The following is a 25,125-nucleotide window of genomic DNA, read 5'->3' on the forward strand; positions in this document are numbered from 1 at the left end:
AATCACGCGCGTTCTCTCTCCGCGCGTTCGATCATTATCTCTGGATATATTATTCCGATACCTTTACTTAACCCTATCGATCGTGATCGATACCACGCGGGGAGTGTGCCTGCCGACGCGTGCTCGCGCGTACCCTAACCGGACCGGGAAAGTTTTTGAGCGCGCGAAAGAAGCGCGCGCAAAACCGGAGTCGCGGAGGTGTGTGAGACAAAGAGAGAGAGAGAGAAACAGGTGGCGGCGGTGAATCGAGCGGAAGGGAGAGAGTGCCACGCGACAAGCAGACGGACGAACAGAGACGGAAGCGGTCGGGCTGGTTGGAGCGGTGGCGGGAGCTGTTCACGGGTGAGGCGGAGGCGGCGGCGGCGGTGGCGGCGGCGAGGATAGTGCGCTAGGCGAGAGGCGTCGAGGGAACGAGAGACGTGAGAGGACAAATGACGACGCGCGCGAGCCGTCGACAGGGCCGTACGCGCGGAGGAGAGCACGCGACACGCGTTCCCAGGAGTCTCGCGCGCGCGCGCGCGCGCTTTCGAGCATACCTCCTCGAGATAGTAACTGCGCGTTTTTTCTTTTCTTTTTTTTTTTTTTACTTTCTCTCGGAGGAACGCGCCGTTATCCGACGACACGCGCGTGTTCTCCTCGCGCGTGTCGTTCGTCGTACAACGTACGTATATACACTTGGCACGTTGCGGCGGATTGAAAACGAAAATTGTCCTGCAACTCGTTTTTTTTTTTGCAACGCGATATTTCGTTAGAAGAAGCAATCGCGTGCGAGATGAATTTGTTGTCTTCGGAGCCGCGCGCTTGATATCAATATCGCTGAATAAAGGAGAACGGCATTCTGCGGTTTGTCCTTGCGCGTGTATGACGTTCCTTCTGTTTCCAAGTCGCCGCGGATGATGACGCGGGACGCAATTGAAATACCGGTCGCAGAAGAGAAAGGGACCGTCGTCGGACCGTGGTTGAACAAATTTAGAACGGCCGCAATATGTGTCAGGAATTTTCGCAAATCAATTCCGTCGCGCGGATATACGCGATTCCTAGTTTTTTTCTTTGCATCGTATCTTAATTTCTTTTTTTTTTTATACGCCGCCGCAGAGCTCTGTGCGCTCTCTCTCTCTCTCTCTGCGTCTATTTTTCGATTTAGCATCTATCGATACGCGAATGTCACGCGCGATAAGAACATGACGCGATCGAGGAGCAATTTGCGAAAGAAATCCTTTGTTTACATCTTCGTGTGTTGTGTCTTACAAGTATGTACACAATTGTTGATACAAAAGATATATATATATATATATAGAGAGAGAGAGAGAGAGAAAGAGGCCTGTACTTATACAAAAGCCAGCTGGAGATTCTTCAGCACAGCTGTGGATTGTTTGCGTCCACCTTTCTCTCCCTACACAATCTCTCGCTCGCTTTGCTCCCTTTGCGCCGCCCTCGCCGCACTTGCGCGCGCTTTAGGGACCAACCGCGGGAGCCCTTGCTCACTTCGTATAATACGGGGTGTATGTACGCACACACCCGAGGACTCTACCGATAAATAGAATTACGCGTTTTGCCCGCAAAAGAGCTTAAACCGCTGCGCGCGTAACTTTTGAATAAAACACGAATATGAGAATGTATGCGGCCCCGGCGCTCTAACGCGCGCCGCCCCGTACGAGAGAGAGAGAGAGAGAGAGCAAACGCGCGATATTGGTAATGAAAAATATGGTACCGGGGATCGATGTAATGGAAGCTTAAAAATGAATAAGTTACAATACGAATACGGATTCAACGAATATCCCCACGACCGCGCCACGCGCCAGTCGGCGGAGAAAACAACAGAGAGAAAGAATAAATTCAATAAATAGAAAGTTTATTGTCGTAACAAGAACGCATATCGTCTGATCAATCCAGGTTTTTTTCTTGATATCGCGTGCGAATTAAAATCGTTGCGTAACATAATCAGAGCAAAAAAAAACTCCCTCTCCAAGTTTTCGATTTTTTTACCTTTTTTTAAGTATCCTTTTGAATAACAAGAAACGATAATTTGTTTTTTTTTTCGGGACCGTTTGATTTGTAGTTGCGTCAAAAGACAGATAACTATGTAATAGTGTTGACGAAATGTAATATTTTAATGGCTCAGAAAGAGATGCCACTTTCTTTTATACTCGTTTCTTGTACTTTCTACGCTACATACATATATATGTAGGTTGCAGTGTCGGATGCTCTCGTGCAAAGTGAACAAGATCGCAATAGTTCGCGGTAAGAAACTATACATTTATAGAATTGGTAGAAAAATTTATATATTTTAATATATCAGTGATAAAAAAATAGAGATTACTCTCAGGCTCTAGAAGTCTTTTAACTGATAATATATGATAAGGACATGAAGAGCAAATTTTTTCGCAATATTTTAAAATTAGTTCGGGGGGTATACGTCCTTCATATATATATGTGGTGCAAATCCAGCATCCTATACGGAGGAAAACAATTATTTCAAAGTATATATGTGTATACATATACATATATATATATATATATGGACCGTTTATTTTGAAAGTGGTGTAAGTCCATTTGTTCTTTTGTTTCGAGAAACTTATAGGTTAACATATCTGTCAATTATGAATTATGAATTACGTGATATCTCATTTTTTTTCAAAAATGGACTTACACACCACTTTCAAAATAAACGGTCCATATATATATACATATATATATTTAAAACACATTCACAACGTCCTGCGAACGGCTCTTCATGCCCTTATCGTATATCATTAGTTTATATATTTTCCTTTTCTCTAGAATTTCACAATATTCTCGACAAAGAGGATAACAAAATGTTTGCGTTATAGTTATTAACAAGATCGCATATATGCGATGAATTCTTTTGAAAAAAAAAAAAAAGAATTCGCTTCACGATGTTGATGGTCTGGTTAAGAGAGATCCGACCTAGATCGCCGATCGTTTATTGTCTCGCTTGTCAACGTCAGGAGCAAACGTTCTCTCACGACGTGGACACCTTGTAGACTCGGGTAAACGTGATTCCCGGCACAAGGTGGCCGTGTAATAAGCTCTCACGTTTACTGCTTGTCGGTTTTACGTTCGTAGCGTAAGACCGAGGGGGAGGACGCAAAGAGAGGGAATACGACGCGGCAAAAGAGCGAAAAAGCACGCGGTAGGGTGCGCGAAGGGTGGCGGACAGGAGTGAGGGGGCGGGAGGGAGGACAGAGAGAACGGGTGGAAGAGGTGGTGCGCGCGCGAGCGAGTTCTCTCACGTCTCTCGAGGAAGAAAGACAGCGTGAAATACAGTGGGGAACACAGAGGATTCACGGATGCCTTCGAGTTCTCTCTCTCTCTCTCTCTCTCTCTCTCCACATTAACTGCCGTGGACCATGCTCGAGGTTCGAGGAACTAGTAGGACGATGAGGAGGCGGCCGACGACGAGAGGGTGAACCGAGGGGGATGGCGCGAGAAGGGGAACGGCAATAGGTGCGGTATACACTGCCACGGGTGAGACACACTTCGTCCACCGAAGTGGTATGAAGCCGGGGAGAGAGAGAGAGAGAGACAGAGAGAGAGGAGGAGGAGGAAGAGGAGAGAGAGGAAGGAAGGGAAGAGAGAGAGAGAGAGAAATCGCGTCGAGAAAAGGTAGTGGCGCGCGCAGAGGCCGGGAGGAGGATGAGGCGACGGGGGCTAGAGCGGGTCAGACGTTCCATCGTTGCTCCGAGCAAGATGGGCGCCGGGATGGGCGCGCGAGAGCAGCGAGGGCGAGAGAGAAAACCGAGAGGGTGAGGGCGAAAGGGAGGAAGGCGGCCGGCATCGAGCAGGGTGAGAGCAGGTGGCGCGGGACGGCGGGGAGGGTTCGTGGGTGGCAGCTGAGTACGGAGTGATAGGGGAAATCAGTCGCGGTTCGAGTACCGCCGCGAATGCACGTAAGCGACGTTTGTTGTCGCGCCGCCCGCTACTTTTTCTCTCTCTCTCTCTCTCCTTTTCTTTTTGCCCTCTCTCTCTCTATCCCTCCCTCCCTCTCTCTCTCGCTCGTTATATATCTTCTCTATTTCTACCCACAACTCATCTTCTCTCTGTCATTCAACTCTCTTCGCGGACGTTATCTTTTTTTCTCTCTTTCCTTCCGGCCGTGATCCTCTCTTGGGTTATATATGTAAAACGTAGCCCCCGCGTACATCTGACTCCTCCTGTCTGAAGGCTGCCGCTCCGGACACAGAGCATTCGGCGAGAACGAGGACGACGCGCGCGCGTAAAACACAGAAGCGCGCGAGTTCTCGAGGAATCTCGACGAGTTTTGACCTTTCCGGCATGAGAGAGAAAAAGAGCACATATATATGTCGAAGAACGCGAGAACTCAGAGCGGGAGAAAGACCCTCCAGCTGAGAAGCGATGTAAGAAAATCCGATGATAAACAGACACGAGAGTGAGACCGTGAGAAATATAGAAAAAGAGAAATATATACGTATAGAGAGAGAGAGAGAGAGAGAGAGATAGAAATACCGAAAGAGTGAAAAGCGAGAAGGGAAAACGCGCGATCGAGCGGCGGTGAGCGGAGAGATTCATCTCTCTCGCGCGCGCCAAAAGGAGGATCCGCTCGCGCGATTTTGACCTCTCGCGCCGGGGAAAGTCGTCGCGTTTCTTCCCCCACTCGAGAGTTTCCTTCCGAAACGTGTAGAATCTTCGAGCCGGGCGGCGTAGCGAGCACGAGCCGCAACGAGCGAGGAGTAACGAACTCCTCGAAGCGGTCGGATTAAGTGTCGGCGGGGCTGCGAGTGAGTGGAAGGTGAAGAAGAGAGTAGTGGACACAAGGGGGCGCGTAGAACCCGACGGGGTGACGATACCGGTAGCCGGTTGCGAGCGGAGCGGGGATACGAAGAAGAAGAAGAAGAAGACGACGACCGGCGGAATGCTCGACTTCGAACAACAGACCAATCAGGCACCGGCACTGGCCTCGCTAGATGACGACTGGCACCTGCTCGAGGGTGAGTGTACGACCTTCGCAATTTTCCTTTCTCTCTTTCATCGCGCCTTTCGTCGAAAGGCGCGCGCGAAAACCGGTAGACCCGAAGCCGCCGCACATTGCCTCAAAATTCAAATCTGCTTACGAAAGGAAGCGGATCCTCGGACGACAAATAATACAAACAAGTTAAACATCGAATCGTAAAAAATATTGAAAATTAGAATTATAAAAATATCGTTAATAATTTTTATACACGCGGGGCTTGCAAATATACGAGAGTCGAGAAGCTAAAAATAATAAATCGAAATTAATATACACAGTGAAATACAATGAGTTAAATATCGTTATTATATCGTTGTTATATTATATAGTTTTTTGGATATTGTCGATATATATATGTATGTAGCGCCGCAATCGGGAATTAAAAAAAAAAAGATTTGTCGCGTTTTTTCGAATTTGTCGCTAAATTTCGCGACATATTTGATAAGGAAACGAATCATGAATAAACCACGCGATGTTTTATTAATTGATGAGCAATGGACGCGCGCTCGGTCGATGACACAGTAGAGTAGGTCAAAATTCGCAAACCGAATAAACGTTATTCGGGAACGACGACGCATCATCGATGAAAAACTGATTTATTGCGGTCCCGGGAATGTAGTATAGTTGCGCGTTAATGATGTCAAAAACAAGACTTATGAGAGTTAATATAAACTCTCGCTCGTTTTCGATTTAGAGAAAAACACGCGACGCGACAACAAAACGCGATACCGTCATCGGTGTGCAATTTATATATCAGAGAGTATATGTACATAAGAAATATATTTCCATAATTCACTTTATCTCCTTCTACGGAGAAAAACTTTCATATATCATTAAACACGCGAGAAATTTTTCATCACAGTTTCGCGACCCCAAAATCGGTCGTGTTTATAATAAAAAAAAATACGCAGAACGACGCAGGTCTACTAGGCTTCTTTAAAATAAAGATTCAATATTTTTGAAACAAATTAATTTCGAAATATATATATTGTCATTGAAAATTCTCTGTGAGATGCCATCTTCGTGCGATATCGTTTGATTTTTGCCGCTCTCTTACTTTCCGCTTCTCTCGCGCGTTCCATATACGATTTAACCTAGTCCAAACCAAGAGATACTTAATTCCTAAGGGAGAACCCTTCGTCGGGGCTAGATTTAAACTCGCTCTGGTCGACCGAGTTATACATGAGAGCGCCGGTATGGGCGCAGCTGCGAGAGCTCGTGCCTCGTACTCGAGAGAGTTCGTCTTTTCTTTTCGATGGTGAGTTCGCCACTCGCATCTGGAACGCGCGTTTACAGCCGTCGTCGTCGTCGTCGTCGTCTGATATTTCTTCCCTCTCCTTCTCTCCTCTTCTTCGCCGCGAATATATACACCACCACGCCAAGAGTTCCGCTCGAGGTGGTTAAACCGAACGCTGTTTAGACCTTAATAAGCGTGACGCGCTTTTCACGTGATGTCGTCGTCGTTCTTTTTTACGCCCCCTTTCCACACGCTCCCGCGCTTACCACCCCCATCCCCCTCCCAACTTTTCGAACACGACGCATTCCCGTCAAGATAGAGTGGAGAAGCATACGGAGTTGTGTATTATGAAGTACATAACCCCTCGGCGAGAGAAACAATAGCCTTCGCGAATTCGTCAGGTCTGTGTATAATCCGCCGCGCGCTTTCAACCCCCTCTGTGCGGCAAAATACTCTCATACTCCTTCTCCCACCCACCGCATTCCCGGACTCCTCTATACTCCTTTAATCTCCTTTCGTTCGTTGCGTGCGGGTTGTAATTAAAATTTCTCGGAGATAAAATCAAGCGAGTGTTTTGAATATTTTGGCGCGTCTCTTCTTTTTTTTTTTTTTTTTATCTCTCTTTCCTCTTACCCTTAATTTCGGGCGCGGTTTGTGATTGACGCGCGTTCGCGCTCGCGGGAATCTCTCTGATACCCGCCCCCCCTTCGAGCGTATCGCACATAATTTCACGCGCTTATTTTCGTTAATTTAATTTTCGCATATTTTTGTTTGAAAGAATTATGCGCGTAAATCTCGCAACGGATGTGGAAAAAAGGAAGTCGCGCCACTTCCATATACACGTATATACATAATAGGATAAGTCGGGGAGAGATGGATCACTTTTTTTTTTTTAAGTCGAATTACGTAATAAATAATAGGACACGTGAAATAATCATTCGCGTATGATTTACTACACGTGTTGAACTTGTGATTATTATAAGTAACAAAGCGGAGAACATTTATACTTGTTTAAAAAATTGAAATACGAAAAATTAATAACAATGATCCACCCCCTCGAGTTGGACCGCTATGTATAAAATAGATCTCTACAAAAATGCAATTTTTTTTAACAATTTTGTTTTAACACAAAAACATTATCACACTTAATTTTCGATATATTTTACATTGTTAAATACGCACCGTTATTCTTAGTTGCGCTTAACAATTTTTCTTCCACTCATTTCTCTCTTTTAAACAACATCTTTAATTGCTCTTCGGCTTACTTGCCTCTTTCCGAGCCATATTAGCGGTTATATTTTTTGTTGGCATACTAAAAGAGAGCCGATAAAACCAGTGCTCCGACTATCTCCAATTCCTAATGGTCCATCTATCCCATTTTTAGAGATGGGGACCGCAGTGCAGTTTTTTACACAAGAAAATATTTGACAATTTTTACATAGGAAATCTTTAAAAATGTTTCACATTGATTAGAATATGTCGAAAAACTTGAGAAAATACGTATCTATTTTTAGAACGTTTTTTACAAAAACAAAAAGTGGTGAGCTAGAATTTTTCACACCTACTTGAAATCGAAGATACTCACCTGTTATGCAAATGCGATTCAAATAAATAAATCTCCTGCTTGTAAGTACGCACTTAGAAAAATACACACGCTGATATCTGACAAATAGTTTGGGAAATATGCGTGTGATCCGTCTCACCCACACACGGTCCATCTCTCTCCGACTATACATATATATATATGTATATGTATAAAAATGCAAACGTCAATTTACGAACTCGTAAACGCCGATAAACGTTTGCTCTCTCCGTAATGTTCTCTCTCCGATTTCATGTACGTATTTTAGTATTATCGATTTAGCGGCGATCAAAACGGGTCATTTTACTCCCGACCGGGACGCGTTGTCGCGCGCGCGCGCGCGCGCGTGCGCGCGATCAATATGGCTTTGAGCATTTTCATCAAAAGTATTTTCATCGTCGTCTTTCTTTTTATTTTTTTTTCACGCTCTTTGCAAAAACTCGTCGCTTCTTCAAAATCCGTGTCTCTCGTCGCTTCTAACGTAACGTTGGAAAAGCGTTCACGTGGCAATTCCATATTGCGCAAAGCGAATGTGTGTGTGTTCTTTCGAACAATTTTTCGGAGATTATTCATCAACTTTTGTTTGAAGCCTCGCGCAACGCCGCTTATAAGCGGCGTAGAAGTACACGCGGAACTAGTACACGGTTTACGGATAATAGTCACGCGGAATCCGCCGCTTGAACATCGAACCAAAATTGTACTTCGGCAAACGTGAACGCACACTGCGTGGAGATCTAAAAATAAATCCCTAAGGCTTGGCAAACTATCGTTTTATTTTTAGACGAACGGAGATACATATATATATGTGTGTATATATATATATATATCGTACAAAACCGGTATATCGATGTGTGTTAATATATCGACATGTACATACAATTGATTACATCACATCCGATAATTATCCGATTTACACGCATCTGGGGAGGGCTGGGACTTTGAGTTACGCGGTTTTTCGACAGCGAGAAAAAAATAAAGAGATTCTCCACAAATATCTGGAATCTAGCGGTTTGCCTAACATTAGAGCACACGACCTACATTTTGCGCGCGAAATGAAGTCTCGAGCGGATATCTACTTGCACGCGTGTTATATCGCGTGCGTGCGTGCACGCGAGAACGTTGCGAATGTATAAAACACGCGATTGTATTAAAAAAAGAAAAGACAATACTCTCGCATATGTGTGCGGTAGTACTTTCGAAATCGCGACGATCGCTCCGCGTCGCACACACACACGCAACAGGACTATACCCTCGCAGATGCGATAACCGTCGAGAAAGTCGCACGCGCGTGCGATCTTCTGTTTCACGGTGGATCGACGAGTGAGCGATCGAAAAAGGGAAGTAACGTGTCTTCTCATATGTCGTTGAAAGAAAATAATAATAATAGATACAATAGATCCGAGAAAATCTCGCTCAAAAGCAATCATCGTTTGAATTTCGACCGATCATCTGAAATTGTTACGCGTTCGAAGACAAACGTCAAGTATTTCTTTTTTTTTTTTTTTATGTGCGCGGTAACGTTGCACACGAATGTATTCTTTTCTTTCTCTCGTTTTCGTCGCCATCGTCGTCGTCGTCGTCGTCGTCGTCGTCGTGCTTCTGCACGTGGCGCACGTCCGTTATTCTTGTAGCGAGCGGCGCGCGACACGTCGTCGGTGCGCACATTGCGCCACGGACACCACGATTCACACCTGTCCGTCCGTCCCGAGCATAAATGTCCGCAAGAAGAACGATATCGTATGGTGCGCGTTCGGCTTTTTGGACCACCTGGCCGATATAACGTCGCCCGGCAGGGCCGTATCCAATTCTTTACAGCTCTCTCAGACCGGATTTATACGCACGTGACGCGCCAACGGGGAGCACGGTCAAGTATGTAGCAAGTTACCCGGTTACCTTCCTCAAAGGGAACAAAAACAACCGACCGACTATTGACGGTATAAACAACGCCTCGTTTGTCTCGTTATTTTTTTATTACGAGCAGCTATACTCGTTAGGGTTGGTTTTTCTTAATTTTCCAATCCGCGGTTTCGGTTCCAATCGCTTCCCGAGTGAGCGCAAGATGTTTTGTTTGGTACTTGACTCGCTTGACTTTTTTGTGTTTCTCATCCGCGGGAAAATCGTTACTTAGGCCGAGCGTTTCCGTTATAAGGTTGGTGCTCGGCAGCAGCGCGAATATGTCACAAAACGGGCGAGAGTCTCGGCGTAATCGTCTGATCTTCATTGTGGAAAGGAAGGGGGTAACAAAAAACATGCGTGACACAAATACAGGCGTGCAAATCGATTATCGTTGTGCGTGTTATCGCGTTACGTAAACAAATGAAACAAAACACGCGTAATGAAGCCGCAATTGTATTGTCTGTCACACGATTGCGTTATTAGCGTAAAAAAGAAATGCGTTACTCGATCGCGTTTTGGTTTCGGTTTTCAAATTTGCGCGCGCGTAAGTATTATTTTGCACTTCTCTGATTTGTTTTTTTTTTGTTTTGTTTTTTTTTTTTCTATTTTCGATATCACATGCACGAGCTTTTAATCATTTTCCAGTAAATCTCGTTCTCCCCCGGCGTCGGGATGTAATATAATCGTTGCTCGTCCGACCGGAATAATCCGCGGTTTATAAAATTACGTTTGAAATAATAACACGCATTGCAAAACCCACGAAAATACGAATAATTATAAGTTACGTTTTGTCAATACGCAGTTGTAATTACGGGAAATGGGAGGTAATATTGACCCCGCCTAAATAACCCGGCTATATCATTTTGGCTAAGAGCAATTTTAAAACATTGCTGTCGCGCTAGTGTTTCGCGCATGATGACAAAAGCAAACTGAACCGCGTTTCTACGACGAGGCTGCGTAAGAGGACTGTGTGCGAAAAAATTTATACAGTCGCGTTTTATTTTATTAGCTGCTTTGTTTGATGAAAAACGTGTCAAAATGTGTGTCTTGTAAAACGCATATGTTGCGTCGTTAAATGTGAAAATTATATATATATATATATATATGGACCGTTTATTTTGAAAGTGGTGTAAGTCCATTTTCTTTTTTACATATTTTTTTTTACATAAAAAATTTACATTAAATTAAGCATGAATTACGTGATACCTCATTTTTTTTCAAAAATGGACTTACACTACTTTCAAAATAAACGGTCCATATGTTTGTCAAGTTTCATACTTAATGATCCAGTACATTCAGATTATACAATCTGAATGTGAATAGAAGAGTTTTTGTAATTTTTTTTTTGTTTTTTTACCAAATTGTTTCTTCGATTGGATAAACTCTGTGAGAAAAATGAAACAACGGAGTATCAGGACATGTGCGAGCCAAGATGTACGTGTGTGTTATTTATTGAATATAAAACTAGACGTTGGTACCAGTACGTCTGGTTTTATATTCAATAAATAACACGTACATTTTGGCTCGCATCTGCTCTAATACCCCGTTTTCTTCGAATATCAAACTATATATATGAAGGTTTTATACACGTTGTGTATAAAACATACGTAACTATATGGATTTTGAAGAACTACCGTTCGTATAAGAATATTTGTACACTTAAAAAAAAAACAAATTTGTTATACGAACTAAACTTGTATAGTTGTTTGATTTCTATGGTTGATTCAACAATTATTGAATTGTATTAAAAAAGATATAATTTATTTACGCGAACCATCAAAAGTTTTTAATCAAGATTTTTTGATATATCAAAAACTCAATTTACCAAATGATAATTTACAATTGTTGTATCAGTACAAACTTTATACTGTCTTTTATTATAAAAAAAAAACTTAGGAATACATAATCTTTATTCCTTATATCTTTAAAAAAAACTTGAAAAATTTGTTGCATTTTTGCCGCATATCCATGGCGGTAAGTTATGTGACCGTGGATGGGATATACGACTCATATAGAAATCCTAAACTATATATTCATTGCCTCGGTAGCCTAACAGGGAAGGCGACGGTCCGGAAAGCCGGAGTTCGACTTCTGGCTGAGGAGTTTTTTTTTTCGCAATATTTTAAAATTAGTTCGGGGCGGTATACGAGGTCTTTCACACATGAGAGATGCAAGTATAGCATCCTGTATGATTTTAAGAATTAAGAAAATTTCAATTCAAAAACTCACGTGTAAATTTACATGTGAACACATATATATGTATATATATATATATATGTATGCATGTATATATATAAAAGTATATTTCGGCATAACATCCAGCAAAAAACGGCTCTTATGATCTTATTCATATTTTCCATATATTCTTTTTTTCCAATAATATATTATACTTTCCAACGCGTGCTGCTTATTTAAAACATATTAACATTATATGTTATTAATAGCCAGAGTGAAAAGAATGCTCTCTGAGCTCGCTGGACAATAGTGTGATACTGCGCATGTTCGCGCAAACGCAAGCGCTGTATCATGGGTTACATATCCCACACGTTAAAACTGCCATATATTCCAAACTGGTGGGATGTACAAGACATCTAGGCTGAATAAAGAATAGCGAGAGCTACGTGCTTGTAATTTGCTACACTCCACCCTTGACTATTTTTTTTTACACTTACATATCGCAAAATAACTCCCAAACTTTTTATTTGGCAGCAATTATCTTACATATCCGCGAAACGTACTTTTGCACCACTTATCACGAATCAAAACTAAAATAACAATGTTTGTTAATGGGAACAACCAAATGCTCAAAATCGCAAAATCCAATACCAATCGTAAAAACACATGGCGATTGCACGCAAATTTATCTTATCATTTTTTCTTATCTATGCGGCATACGAAAAAATCCGGCGCGTTTCAAAAATCTCGGGGAGTTTTTTCTTATAAAAACCAAAATTCTTGCCGAGTAAACGGTTAAAGAAGATCTCACTCTACTTAGGAACAATTCATTGCAACTATATATATATAAATAAAGTTTATTCCATGTTGGATACAAACGCGCTCGCGTAGCAACGGGAGAGGAAACCAAGCGCGCGCACACATACATACACACACACTCTCGCGCGAGAAGCACCGTATAGGTAGGTATATAGCGCTGATGCGCGTATCGATTTTGGCCAGGCTGTGCATTACCATTGCATCGCGTCAAATTATACGAGCAAGAAATCACGCTATTAACTTTAGCAACAAAACTATACTCCCAATACCGAACCGGTCGAAATCTGCGCGCGTTATTATCGCCAGGTGCGCAAATTTCGACCGGCAGATATATATGATCGATTTAAAAAAAAATCTCTTCATTATCAGACCTGTCAACCGCGCATCGATCGATCCGCAACTGCATACGGATATTTTACAATCCCCCCGTGACGAAAAGATTGATAAAAACGTACGGAGGTGCGTGCGTGCACACAAAGCAACTGAATCGCAACGTTACTTACGTGTAACGGAAAGGATACGTTTGCGCAGCTTTTGAAGCAGCGAACGTCGAAACGCGTGTGTGATTACATTTCCACAAACAACCTTCCGGCGAGAGAGAAAATCTTATTACGTATTATATAAAATTAAAACAAATGAGCGAGACGAAAATCTGCGTAATCGAGAGACTCTCCGAGAGAGAGAGAGAGAGAAAGAGAGACGCGTGCGCTTCTCTCTTCGTGCAGAAATTCAAGTCTCATTAGTCGGGGGGGAAGGGGGGGGAAGAGGGGAGAAGGTTCTCGCCCCGGAACCGGGTTTTCCGCGTCGCGCATACGCACCTGCACTTTCACGACGCCCGGCTCGCGAATGCATACTGCATATACCTGCCTCGCTTCAAAGGTGAACTTACCTGCATGCACCGGTACTACATGAACGAGTGCGCGCGCGCGCTCGTATCAGCCAGATGGACACAACCGTGTGTTGGTGTGTGTTCGTGCGCGCAACGCGTCGCAACGATCGCCCCGCGATGCGATTACGCTATTATTACCGAAAGCTCATGCGTGTCAGGAGGATTGCATTTCGCACGACGATCAAAATTCCCATTGCTTTTCAAATGATGAAAGAAATCCGGTCAGCGATCTCGAACAAGACACGAGTCGACGAGAAGACGCGTCCGGCAATTGCTCTCCGGCAATTTATCAATCTTGTTAAATCTCTCTAAAATCTTGTTTACAGCGAGATAATAATTCAATGACGATCGTCTTATTTGTTTAACGACGAATTTTTTCACAGTTTTCTCGTATATTTGCGGACGTTAAAGCGTCTTTAAACCGGTTTTCGACCAAATTCGACGATTTTTTTTTTTTCAGACAGAATGGACCTGTTTGTATTTTTATTGTCTGTTACACACACACAAACACAAACAAACAAACAGCTATAATATGAAACATGCTATACTATGATTCTTGTTTCAACAAATTTCACGACTACAGACTAATGACTCTTAAGTAATTTGTACATGAATATTCATTGTAATATTTATGTAATTTGTAAATGAATATTCATTGCAATTTACTTTGTATGTAAATATACATAGTTTCATGTGTGTGTGTGAGGAACACTCGACAACCAACGTATTAAGAGCCGGCTTCTTCGTAAATTTTCGCGTAAGAAGAACCTCTTTTGCGCGATACGAGCCGGAGCAGTTTAGTCGTTTCTTCCGAGATTTCATCGGGGCCGTCGACTCTGTACGTGACTCGCGCGGTCTCGCATAATCCCCTCCCAATGCGGACGGAATATTTATTTCCCCGAGCTACTTTCACGTTATTTCGCTTTTGACCGAGCGTTATGTAAAAAAAAAAAAAAAACAAGATGCCACGCGGACAGTCGCACGAGTAACCGTGTAAAAAAAAAAAAGAAAAGTGGAAGGAAAAAATCAAGAAAAGCGCTCTGATAAATGGTCCGGCAACTTTCAACAGCCGGATTGCCGAAGTTCGCATCAAAAGGATAGTTTTAAAATGAAAAAAAAAAGGAGCGAAAAACCGCAGAAAAAGTGGACGACGTTGCGACACGCTGCGTTGTCCTGCGGAGAACTGATATTTTCGCTCGTGATTTTAAACGACGAGCAAACTGCCGGAAATAAGCCGCCAGGAACATTTGAAAATGTCACATGTAACACTTGTGTGTTATATCTCAAAATTGATTAGAAATTCTTCGGAAAATTATTAGAATTTTGACGGACTTTGTTCAAAATCTTTAGTAGTTATATTATCTCTATTTGAATAATTAATTAAATAATACATTGGCGTGTAAATCAGAAAAAAAAATTTTATTCTCTTTGAGAAGCTCATTGTTTTTTTTAATTATAGACTTCGCTCTTCGAAGTTTAATGCGCAGCTGAGTAACAAGAATACAAATATATATATATTTTAAATTGACGATACGAATTCGCGCGATCTCACTTCCGACGTTTTTTCATTAGAAAAAGATCGAGAAGACCGCGATTTAAAAGAATATCCCGGCAATTCCGTGCAACGTTATTTAGCACGTGTGCGCGAAGCCGGCGCGCGTATCGATGTCGCGAAAGCGGAACTCGTCGAACGTGTTCGTTATTTACGAGGTATCCATTTTTTAAGTGACGTCTATCAATCGATCTGTCGGTCGTACAATGCCAACCGAGATAGTGGCGAATCGTTTGAGTGTGTGTTCGCGAAAAGACTCGAAGGAGGAAAACCCGAGAGATGAAAATTTACTATTACATATCGCAGAGATAAACTAATAAAGACAGAAAGAGAGCGAGTGCGCGCGCGCACGCTCCATCGAGCGACGTTATGAATACGATGAACGCTCGTAGCAAATAGAAATGCTAATGCTTCTTGTTAGCAGACATCGTGCGCGTATACTCGAGCGCTTTGTGTATCCGCCGCACATTGCCGAATCTCTCGAAGGTTTAAACTGTTAAAACTGTGAAAAATCTAACTCTCTCGAATTTATATAGTGATAAATACATTCGGTTCGCGATATAATCGATATTTATAACGCGGATGCAATAATACGCGCGTGAAAAATCACATTTCGAACGCGACGTATTATCGATAACGTTTTACCGATCCATTTTTCTTGAAAATTTCCTTCTATATATTGCAGCCAATATTTACAGTTTGAAAAAAAGGAAGGTCAAAGGGCCAATAAGAGTCCCCAACACGGATGTTGGTGTGTAACAACATTTCGGCCCTTTGACCTTCCTTTTTTGAATATTTTATCAGAGCCTTTCTCTTTATTTATTTAAATTTTGTTTCGATACGAGAAATAAACTAAATCGCACGAGAGCATTTCTACGAGCGTTTGTTCCATTTTGATGATCGAAGTCTTTCGGGCCAACTGCTGCGGACAGCATTATTATACGTCAATATATTTTTTCGCTTGTAATCGAGATAAGCGTCGTCGCTGAACCTTCTCCTTAGTTTGCGAGCGCGATACAGTTGTCACGAGCCGGTACCGGGCGAAAATGCATAAACGCACGGGATAAGAGAATCTCGCGAAGCCGCGACTTGTTTTAAGCGATGAGATCATTCCGGCCGCGCCTTTGCTGCTCGGCGTTGCTGCTGCTTGGTTAAGGGTTAAGCGACCGCGAACGAAACGAATTGAATATTCGCCCGCAGAGAGAGAGAAAGAGAGAAGCTCTCGCAGCGATTTCTCGATCGCGAGCGCGTTGATACGCAACGAGGCATTGGCCTAATTGAGGTGAATCAGGGAGAAAGAGAAAGAGAGGAAGAGCGCGAGAGAGATAGGGAGATACACACGCACACACGCGTATCGACTCTATCGTATCGTTTCGACTCGCTCTCGACCCAAGGACCCGCGGGAGTTCATTCACGTCGGTTTTGTGTCTGCCGATCGCACGTACACCTACCATCTCTCTCTCTCGTAATAAAACAAATAATAATAAAACACTATAATAATCGTGCTCGAGTTATCCGCGGGGGTTTGTATACGTCTAATGCGCGATAAGTCGAATTGAAAAAAAATAATCGACAAAAATTTTCTAAAAGTGTAACGAAATAAAATTTTTTTATTTCCATTATTATTTTTTTACGCAACAGGGGAGGTATCGGTTTCGCGGATTAGCGGTATTTTATAGAAAACAAATTTTATAGAAATGATTTTTTTTGTTTTTTTTTTGTTTTAATAGAATTGTTAAAAATAAACTAGAATTTCAACTCGCGCGCGCGCGCGCGCGCCTGAATAATAATTCTTGCGAAAACGCGCGCGAACAAAACGTGTGTATCCGTCGTCGCAATCAATTCGCGCTCTCTTCGCCCATTACTATCGTTACTATTACCGTCATTATCGAATTTCCGTTGGACATTCTGGTGACACGGAACACGACACGCGCGGGGAGAGAGTTCGTGTTTAATGGGTACCGCGGGGCACCGCAAAAGGGATACGCGATTTTGCGGCACGCGCGCGTATCACAACCGGGGCTCGCGAGTTGCATATTTATCCGGTCGTTGCAAATAAACTATCTCATCAATAATGCGGTTTTACAATCAGCCGGTCTCGTATAACCTTCCTGGTTTCTTCCATCTCTCTCTCTTTCTCTCTTTCTCTCTCTCTCGCGGTACGAAAGCACAATTGTTCAATCGTTAATTTCAACTTGGAATAAATCGCTCCGAACGACGCGCGACAACGTTAATTAAAAGCGACGTAACCGATAGTCGAAGAGAGTATCCCACCGCAACGCGCAAAGGGAGACGAAGAGAGAGAGAGAGAGAGAGAGAGAGAGAGAGAGACGGGAGAAGAGAAAAACAGACAAAGATGAAAGATAAAAGAGTGAAAAGAACCATAATGGAAATATTTATGTAAGTCTACGCGATGAATTTTCATCGTCGCCGCGGGGATGTAAAATGCGCCAGGCGCTCCGCGTAAAAGCCGCGTGCGCGCTGCTCTCTCTCTAGCCCGGCAAAAACGTTTTTGATGAAAAAAATGCAAAAGCGAGCGAAACGGGGGGATAGAGAAGCGAGAGAAAGAGGGGGAGCGGAGTTGGAGAGGAAGAGAGGAGAGAGGGACCAGGGAAAGGAGGAGGGAGCATCGACGACGGGAGGGCCAGAACAGGTTCAGGTGCGAGACCGTGATACTTCCAGAACGCGATTCTCGCGAGCCGCGCTTCTGAGGGTAGAAATTTGTATTTCGCCGCCGCCGCCGTTCGAGTTCTTCCTCGAAAAACTTCTCTTCTTTGCGCGAAACAAACATAGATTCAATGTGTCAGTCACGCAATCAATTTTTTGGCGCGCGGGTTAGCGCGACGAGGAGCAAAGTATATCACGGGCGCTATTAATAGAACGTTCTATATTTTCTCGATTAGAAAGAGAAAGAGAGAAATTTTCTCGAAGACGCCGTTAAGCTGCGCAATTTGTTTCCTCAATTAAGAAGCAAATCGATTCGAAACTACGATGTTTCTATATACCGTTGTCACGTTCGTTGCATAATTGTCTCGCCGAAAACATTGTCTGTTGTTTTTTTTTTTTTTGTTTTTTCAAAATGTAAAATTTTCCATTGTTCCCAATTAATCTTATTAACGTTTGCAAAATTAGTTCCGCATGTATACGATCTTGATACGCGCAAAAATTGTGTGTACTTTATTTAATACCGCGCAATAACAGCAGCGCGAGATAACGTCGTCGTCGTCGTCGCGCAAGGTATACAGTAGTTACTTAAAATGCAGTTTTTCATTTCGTGCGTTTTACTCCAAGAAATTAGCTCGCTCTGCTATCACGTACACACGCACACACACATGTCGACACACACCGAAGCGTCATGAAAGAGTTAATCTCAGAGCGATTACGACGGAAATCTTTTTTAATTGAGATTCCTCAAAAACGCGAACGTCTTGATGTGTGTTTTGTCTTTGCCGCATGAGAAATAATGCGGAGAAACGAAAACGTCAAAATGTGCGCCGGCATGCGAAGGCCTCCTCCTCATCCTTCTCCGTGACGCAATAGAAAGTAGAGCCGCAAGGCTGTTTCCACTGCCGCTCGTTCCGCGTAAGGAATAACGCAATACTCATTGTGAGCAACGCTATATACGCCGAGACCGTCTATTAAACCATTAGAGCGTACTGCGTCTCAATATCGTCGTCATTGTCGTCGCTCGTTAGCACCGACCGAGAAGAAACACTTTACGAAGATATTAACTTTAATAGCGTCTAAAAATAAAATTGATTTATATCCTTGAGCAAAAAAAAAAAAACGCGATATATTCCAACAGGCTAATAATTTCTCTACAGCTTAGAGAGAGAAATCAGAAAATTATTTTATTTTTAATTGCTTACACACACGCACACACACAGAGAGAGAGAGAGAGAGAGAGAGAGAGAGAGAGGAAAAGATTGAAATAAAATAGTGTGATAAAATAGTATCTCTCGCGACTGCACTTCCTCGTGGTAACAGATCGGCCTTTTCAAATTACGTCGAACGATCGGCTCGAAATGAAAGGAACGGCGCGCGACGATATTTCCGGGACACCCAGTGCGTTAACTTTCACGTTTTCGCAGTCGCGCTCGCCTTTTGCAGCGGGAATCGGTGCCAGGGTTTTATGACGCGTGTAATTTAATTGCTATGTAAAATTAATATTACCTATAACCCCCGTGCTTCCTTCCCCCTTCCCCATTTGCGTGCATGTGTCTATATGTGTGTGTGGGAAGTGTGTCTTCGGCAATTCCGCGCGCGCGCATATCTATTACTTATGCTCTCGCGCGCGACGAAAGCAACGCGTATATAAGATTGTGACGATGACATTTATCTGAGTGAGTGCACACAGATTTTTAGCCCCGCACTTCTCGCGCGATGTCCCGCCCGCAATATTACGGCAGTCGACATTTCTCGCACATACACACAGAAGAGAACGTATATCTTTAAGAATATATATATATATATATATGTATACATGTACTTTGCTTCGCGTGCATTACTCGATTGCCTAACGTTTTCGTGTTACGCAATTCGCGTTATAATATTTGCGTTAGAGTCGGAAGTAAATACGTGCATCGGGGTGCGATTACCTACAAAGGCGACCACCACGTACTTACACCGAGCAGAAACCAAGATATGTATCTTCGTAAACGATTAATCCAACTGCAATATTTGCATGCCAAAACTCGTTTGTAAAAAGAGCGCAAAAGATATGTTTCGTGATAAGGTAGATTTTATTATCTCATTTTATTGTTTATTCTTATCTTATCTTAATTCGTAGATTCGTCGCGAAGGTCTTTTTTTTCCGTTAGTTTTTAAAAAAAACCAACGTTTCGAATCGACGCAGCTGTCACTTAGCCGAGTGATGTAACATCGGTGCGCGCGAAACGGAGTTTAATGACAACAGACTCTCTGCCGACACTCTCTGAAATTAAGCATATATATATTCTTCACCCTAATTCTGCGCCGCAATCTCGGTCATGTTTTCAACACAATGTGTGGAGGGTGTTCGCGCGCTGTGCGCCACGTTACGTGTTTCGCAAAACTAGTTTACCGGTACACACCCACATTTCGCAGCGAGATAATTGCGTTTACGAGATAGAAAAAAGAATTACGCCGCTCTGACGTAGTCGGATAATCGAGACTTTGTCTCGTGTTCTCGGAGAGAGAGAGCGCCGCCCGAACTGTCATTCAAGGCCGCCGAAGCGCGCGAAAGAAAGACCGCGATCGTTTCATCGATGCCTTTCGATCGATCGATCGATCGATCGATTCTCTCCATTTTCTCGGAATCGCTCTTTTCTTTTTATTTTATTTTTTTTTTATCGCAGTTTTTAACAATAAGATTTCGAACATCGACGACGCACAGTGCTCGCGCGACAGTTTGTTTACGGGACAGCGTTTATGCGCTTACATGCGGAGAGGCGGAGTTGCGATAATCAATAACTCGTGTTATAAGACATTTTGGTACGGCGATATTGATTATGTACACCCGGGTTATGCGGACCGAAGGTGTCCGAAGACGACGATGACGACGACGTTGAGTGCTGCGACAGCAGCTCACGTAATGCCGCGCAACGTGACACGATGAAAATTACGATTACACGGACGCGATCGAATCGCACGAGGACGCGTGTGCGACGAGGAGAGTCCGGGAACTCCTCCGCTTCTTCGGAACACTCGGTTCTCGTTTAGATCGAGAACAGACAAAAAAGTTCCACACCGGGTTCGAGGGAGAGGAGGGAGGAAAAAAGCGCGCGTGTGCGTTTGCACGAGCCTGTTTGATTGAATATACGCCGAAAAAATTGTATTCTTGTTTTGAGGAGAGATATCCCACTTACTTTAAGTATATTTTATACTAAAATAGGCGCCAAGAAGAAGAGTTTCTTATTTTAAGAGGAAAATCCTCTAAATAGTAAAAAAAATAGTAAAAATAAAATAGTAAAAATAGTAAAAATAATATTGATAAGAATATATACTGATTAGAGAGAGAGAGAGAGAGAGAGAGAGAATATAAAAAGCCTCTATGGAAAAACATATATATCTCACTATCGAAAAAGACTATATTCTTAAAGAAAGAATATATTCTTAATTTCAGAAGAATATCATCTATAAAATCTTTAAGAAGATTTTTTAAGTATCAAATCTTCTACTTACAAGAATATAATTTTTTCGTGTATATATATATATATATACACGTACACCAAAAAGATTGTATTCTTGTTTTGAGGATATCCTACTTAAAGTATATTTTATACTAAACTAGGCGCCAAGAAGAGTTTCTTATTTTAAGAGGAAAATCCTCTAAATAGTAATATTGATAAGAATATATACTGATTAGAATATAAAAAGCCTCTATGGAAAAACATATATCTCACTATCGAAAAAGACTATATTCTTAAATGAAGAATATATTCTTAATTTCAGAAGAATATCATCTAAAATCTTTAAGAAGATTTTTTAAGTATATAAAATCTTCTACTTACAAGAATATAATTTTTTCGGTGTATATATATATATACACGTACACCGAAAAAATTGTATTCTTGTTTTGAGGATATCCCACTTACTTTAAGTATATTTTATACTAAAATAGGCGCCAAGAANAGTTTCTTATTTTANGAGGAAAATCCTCTAAATAGTAATATTGATAAGAATANATACTGATTAGAATATAAAAAGCCTCTATNGAAAAACATNTATATCTCACTATNGAAAAAGACTATATTCTTAATAATTTATTTAAGAATATATTCTTAATTTCAGAAGAATATCATCTAAAATCTTTAAAAAGATTTTTTAAGTATAAAATCTTCTACTTACGAGAATATAATTTTTTCGGTGATACAAATATCTCGTGTACAAAAGTTTACGCGCGCGTTACACGAAGATTTCTCCGCAATATATAAATATCAAGGGGGAAAGAATCTAATTGACCAACACTTCCGTGCTTTTTTTTTTTTTTTACAACAAACAAAACAAAATGTATTCTCTGTTGACATTTTCGCTTTTTCTCGCTTTTAATCTCAATGTCATTTTTATCTTATCGGTCTGCTATTAAGTCATCATCGGTTTAACTTGTTCCGCGTATTAAAAAGAGTAACATATCACGCTAGTTGATTTCGAAGTGCCTATAAAATCGATAACAAGCCAACAGATAAAACACCTCTCTCCTCCTCTTCCTCCATACGCACACACATACGCACACACATAAAGCTTGTATACAACGTCGTGCTTTAACGTCGAAAAATAAATACGAGCTGGCGTGTTTTTCGCTTCCGCACGTCGGCGTGAGCGACGTCGACTTAAAGCGAAGTGTGAATCGCTCTTTATTCGGATCTCTCGACGAGTTTCTTCCGCGCCGCCACCGCACGAGAGACGGGAGATATCCGTGGCCGAACGAAATCACGTAACGCGACGTGACTCGATGAAATCACGATTACACGCACGCACGCACGCACGCACGAGTGCTGTGCGCGCGGCACGTGTAGAGATACACGCAAGAAAGGGACAGAAAAGTTTTTTTTTTTTTCACTTGATAATCCGATTGCGTTTGCGCCACGAGTATCCGAATTGATGAATATGAATATTTTAATATGAATATTAATTAATAACGAGCGCGCGATGGTGAAATTTATTGTTATCGATTTTTTACGCGAGTTTCATTTTTTTTTTTTTTTTTTAATTATCTGCTAAAGAGGTTTTTTATTTTGCAAATTAAAACTTCTCAGAGTTGGCAAAGTGGTTTAGTTTTAAATTCGCAAAATCACCCTACACGCGCCGACAGAATTGATTGTATATTAAACACGGGGTCATTTAGGCGAGATCAACTTTGCCGCATATCTACGCTGCAGCGTAACCGTTAAATCAAGAAACAACGTTGTTTTTTGCATATAAGTAAAAAGCGTAGTACTCCGGTTAAGTGATGGCCGCGTGTGGGAGACCTCGATAAGAGATGGAGCAGGTCGGCACTTTCATCCCACGCGAGGCTTTCTTCAGAGAATCCTTTTTCATGGCAGCAAGTCCTCCCGCCGTCCTCGCCGCTCCCATCCAAAAGCCGGTTGGGCTGCTGCTTGGCGAACAAAAGAAAAAGCCGTGAAATATTTCGTCGTATCGCGGACCCCGAGCGTACTTCACGGTATTTCGCTGATTTCGCGCTCGTGAAGTAGAAAATGTCGTCGGAGTCTCGAATTACGAAGTTTCGATCGTTGGCGACGGAATTATGTTTTGGCGCGCGTTCTCCAAATACAAAAAGATTTTCCTCGTCTTAAATTTACGATACACGCGAGAAAAGTTGCTGATAAAAAAAAAATATTAGGAAGTTCATTATTTTTAATCAACAGTTTTAATTCGTTTTTGCGCAGAATCCTCGCGCAAATTCGATACGAGTTTTTGTTAATTTACATGCGAGAAACGATATATTTTGTAATACGCTTAATTAAACACGAGCGCTTTTCATCGGACCTGTATTTAGTTATTAATATCGGTACAGCGTAAAGAGCGGAGCGCGTATCACAGAGAGAGAGAGAGAGAGAGAGAAAATCATCTGTATTTGTATGTTACTCGGTATCGAATCGATCAGTAAATAGGCTGTCTGCACGGTGGTCTTGAAGAGAGAAAGAGAGAGAAAAAGAGAGAGAGAGAGAGAGAGAGAGAGAGAGAAGGGGGAAAGGAACATCGAGAAAGGACTAATGAAAAGGAGGGTTCCTGAAGTTGGGTCAATGGCGTCAACCCCGGGGGCGTGTAACTTTGTAGAGATTCAGCGACGTAGATACATACGGACGGTCCCCGGTGTCTCTTTTTGCCGGATTTGCAAGTTTACTCTCAGTCAGCGATATCGAAAATTTAAAAAAAATTAAAAAAAAAACCCCCCCGATAATTATCGGACCTATCGTCCGCAACGCGAATAATAAAATAACGTGTTTCCGAACACAAAAAACGGGTTTTAAAATTGTGTGAATTTCGCTTGATAAATCTTAACAAACGATGCGTGTAATTTTTAAAAGTTTACATTACGTAATATCGCGAAACACTCGATCGAAAAAACGCCATTTGTTGCGCGAATTTATCCGGCGACAGGAATGTTCCAACAATGATCGCGTAAAGAGAAACGGTGCAATCGTCGCGCGCTGCTGTAATTTTTAACAGTTCGACAATGTTAACTTTTTTATCTCTCTTTGTGTGTCTTATCTGTATTCGAATTTCACGTGCGTGGCTTACACGTATGTTTTTTTTTCTTTTTTTTTTACCGAGTTCTCGGGTTTGCGCGAGAAAAGAGCGTTGTTCGGTGTCATCGCGCGTTCCAACTAGTAGTATGTCACTAGAGTATCAACAACCCCGACGCACCGCACGTCGAATCGACGAGTATGAGCGGAGAAGAGGCGGCCTAGGTATTAAATATCTCCGAATCTCTGCGAAGAGCCGCATCTCGCTCGTCGACTTTCCGCGTCCAAGTAAATTTACATACAAGCGACCCGGATATTCGCGACGGTCGTCGAGATCGAGCTTTTTATGTGGATTGCAAGCCGTTCTTGGAGAAATCAGAAACAGAATTTTCAACAAATATTTTTGAGGTTACATTTAATAAAAAAAACAAACACAAATCTCGTTTATTTTACTTTAATAAAGATAAATAAATACCCATGTAGGAATTGCCGACAGACTTCCAGTAATACTACTAGGCCAACAATGGCCCAACCTTTATAGCCGATACTCGATATTGACAATTGGTCCAGTATTGTCCCAATTTTGTATTTTATAACAGCCCAATATTGGCCCGTTTGTTCACCAGTGTTCGGCATTCATATTGGGCCAGTATTGGCAAGAAGACAGGGCCGATATCGGCCCAGTATTGGCAAAGAAGACTGGGCCGATATCGGCCCAGTATTGGCAAAGAAGACTGGGCCGATATCGGCCCAGTATTGGCAAAGAAGACAGGGCCGATATCGGCCCAGTATTGGCAAAGAAGACTGGGCCGATA

General features: G+C 42.3%; 1 protein-coding gene across 1 annotated transcript in view; it reads left to right on the plus strand.

The window, feature by feature from the left end:
- Positions 1-3,897: 3,897 nt before the first annotated feature.
- LOC109858798 overlaps positions 3,898-25,125 on the plus strand; it is a 123,894-nt gene continuing 102,666 nt past the window's right edge. The window contains exons 1-2 of the mRNA XM_020436409.1: positions 3,898-3,911; positions 4,664-4,970. Coding sequence (XP_020291998.1) covers positions 3,906-3,911; positions 4,664-4,970 — 313 coding nt within the window. The 5' untranslated portion in view covers positions 3,898-3,905. The remainder of the gene's footprint in view (positions 3,912-4,663; positions 4,971-25,125) is intronic.

The sequence above is a fragment of the Pseudomyrmex gracilis genome, unplaced genomic scaffold, assembly GCF_002006095.1.
Source record: "Pseudomyrmex gracilis isolate BER0280 unplaced genomic scaffold, ASM200609v1 scaffold_225, whole genome shotgun sequence".
Taxonomy (NCBI): Eukaryota; Metazoa; Arthropoda; class Insecta; order Hymenoptera; family Formicidae; genus Pseudomyrmex; species Pseudomyrmex gracilis.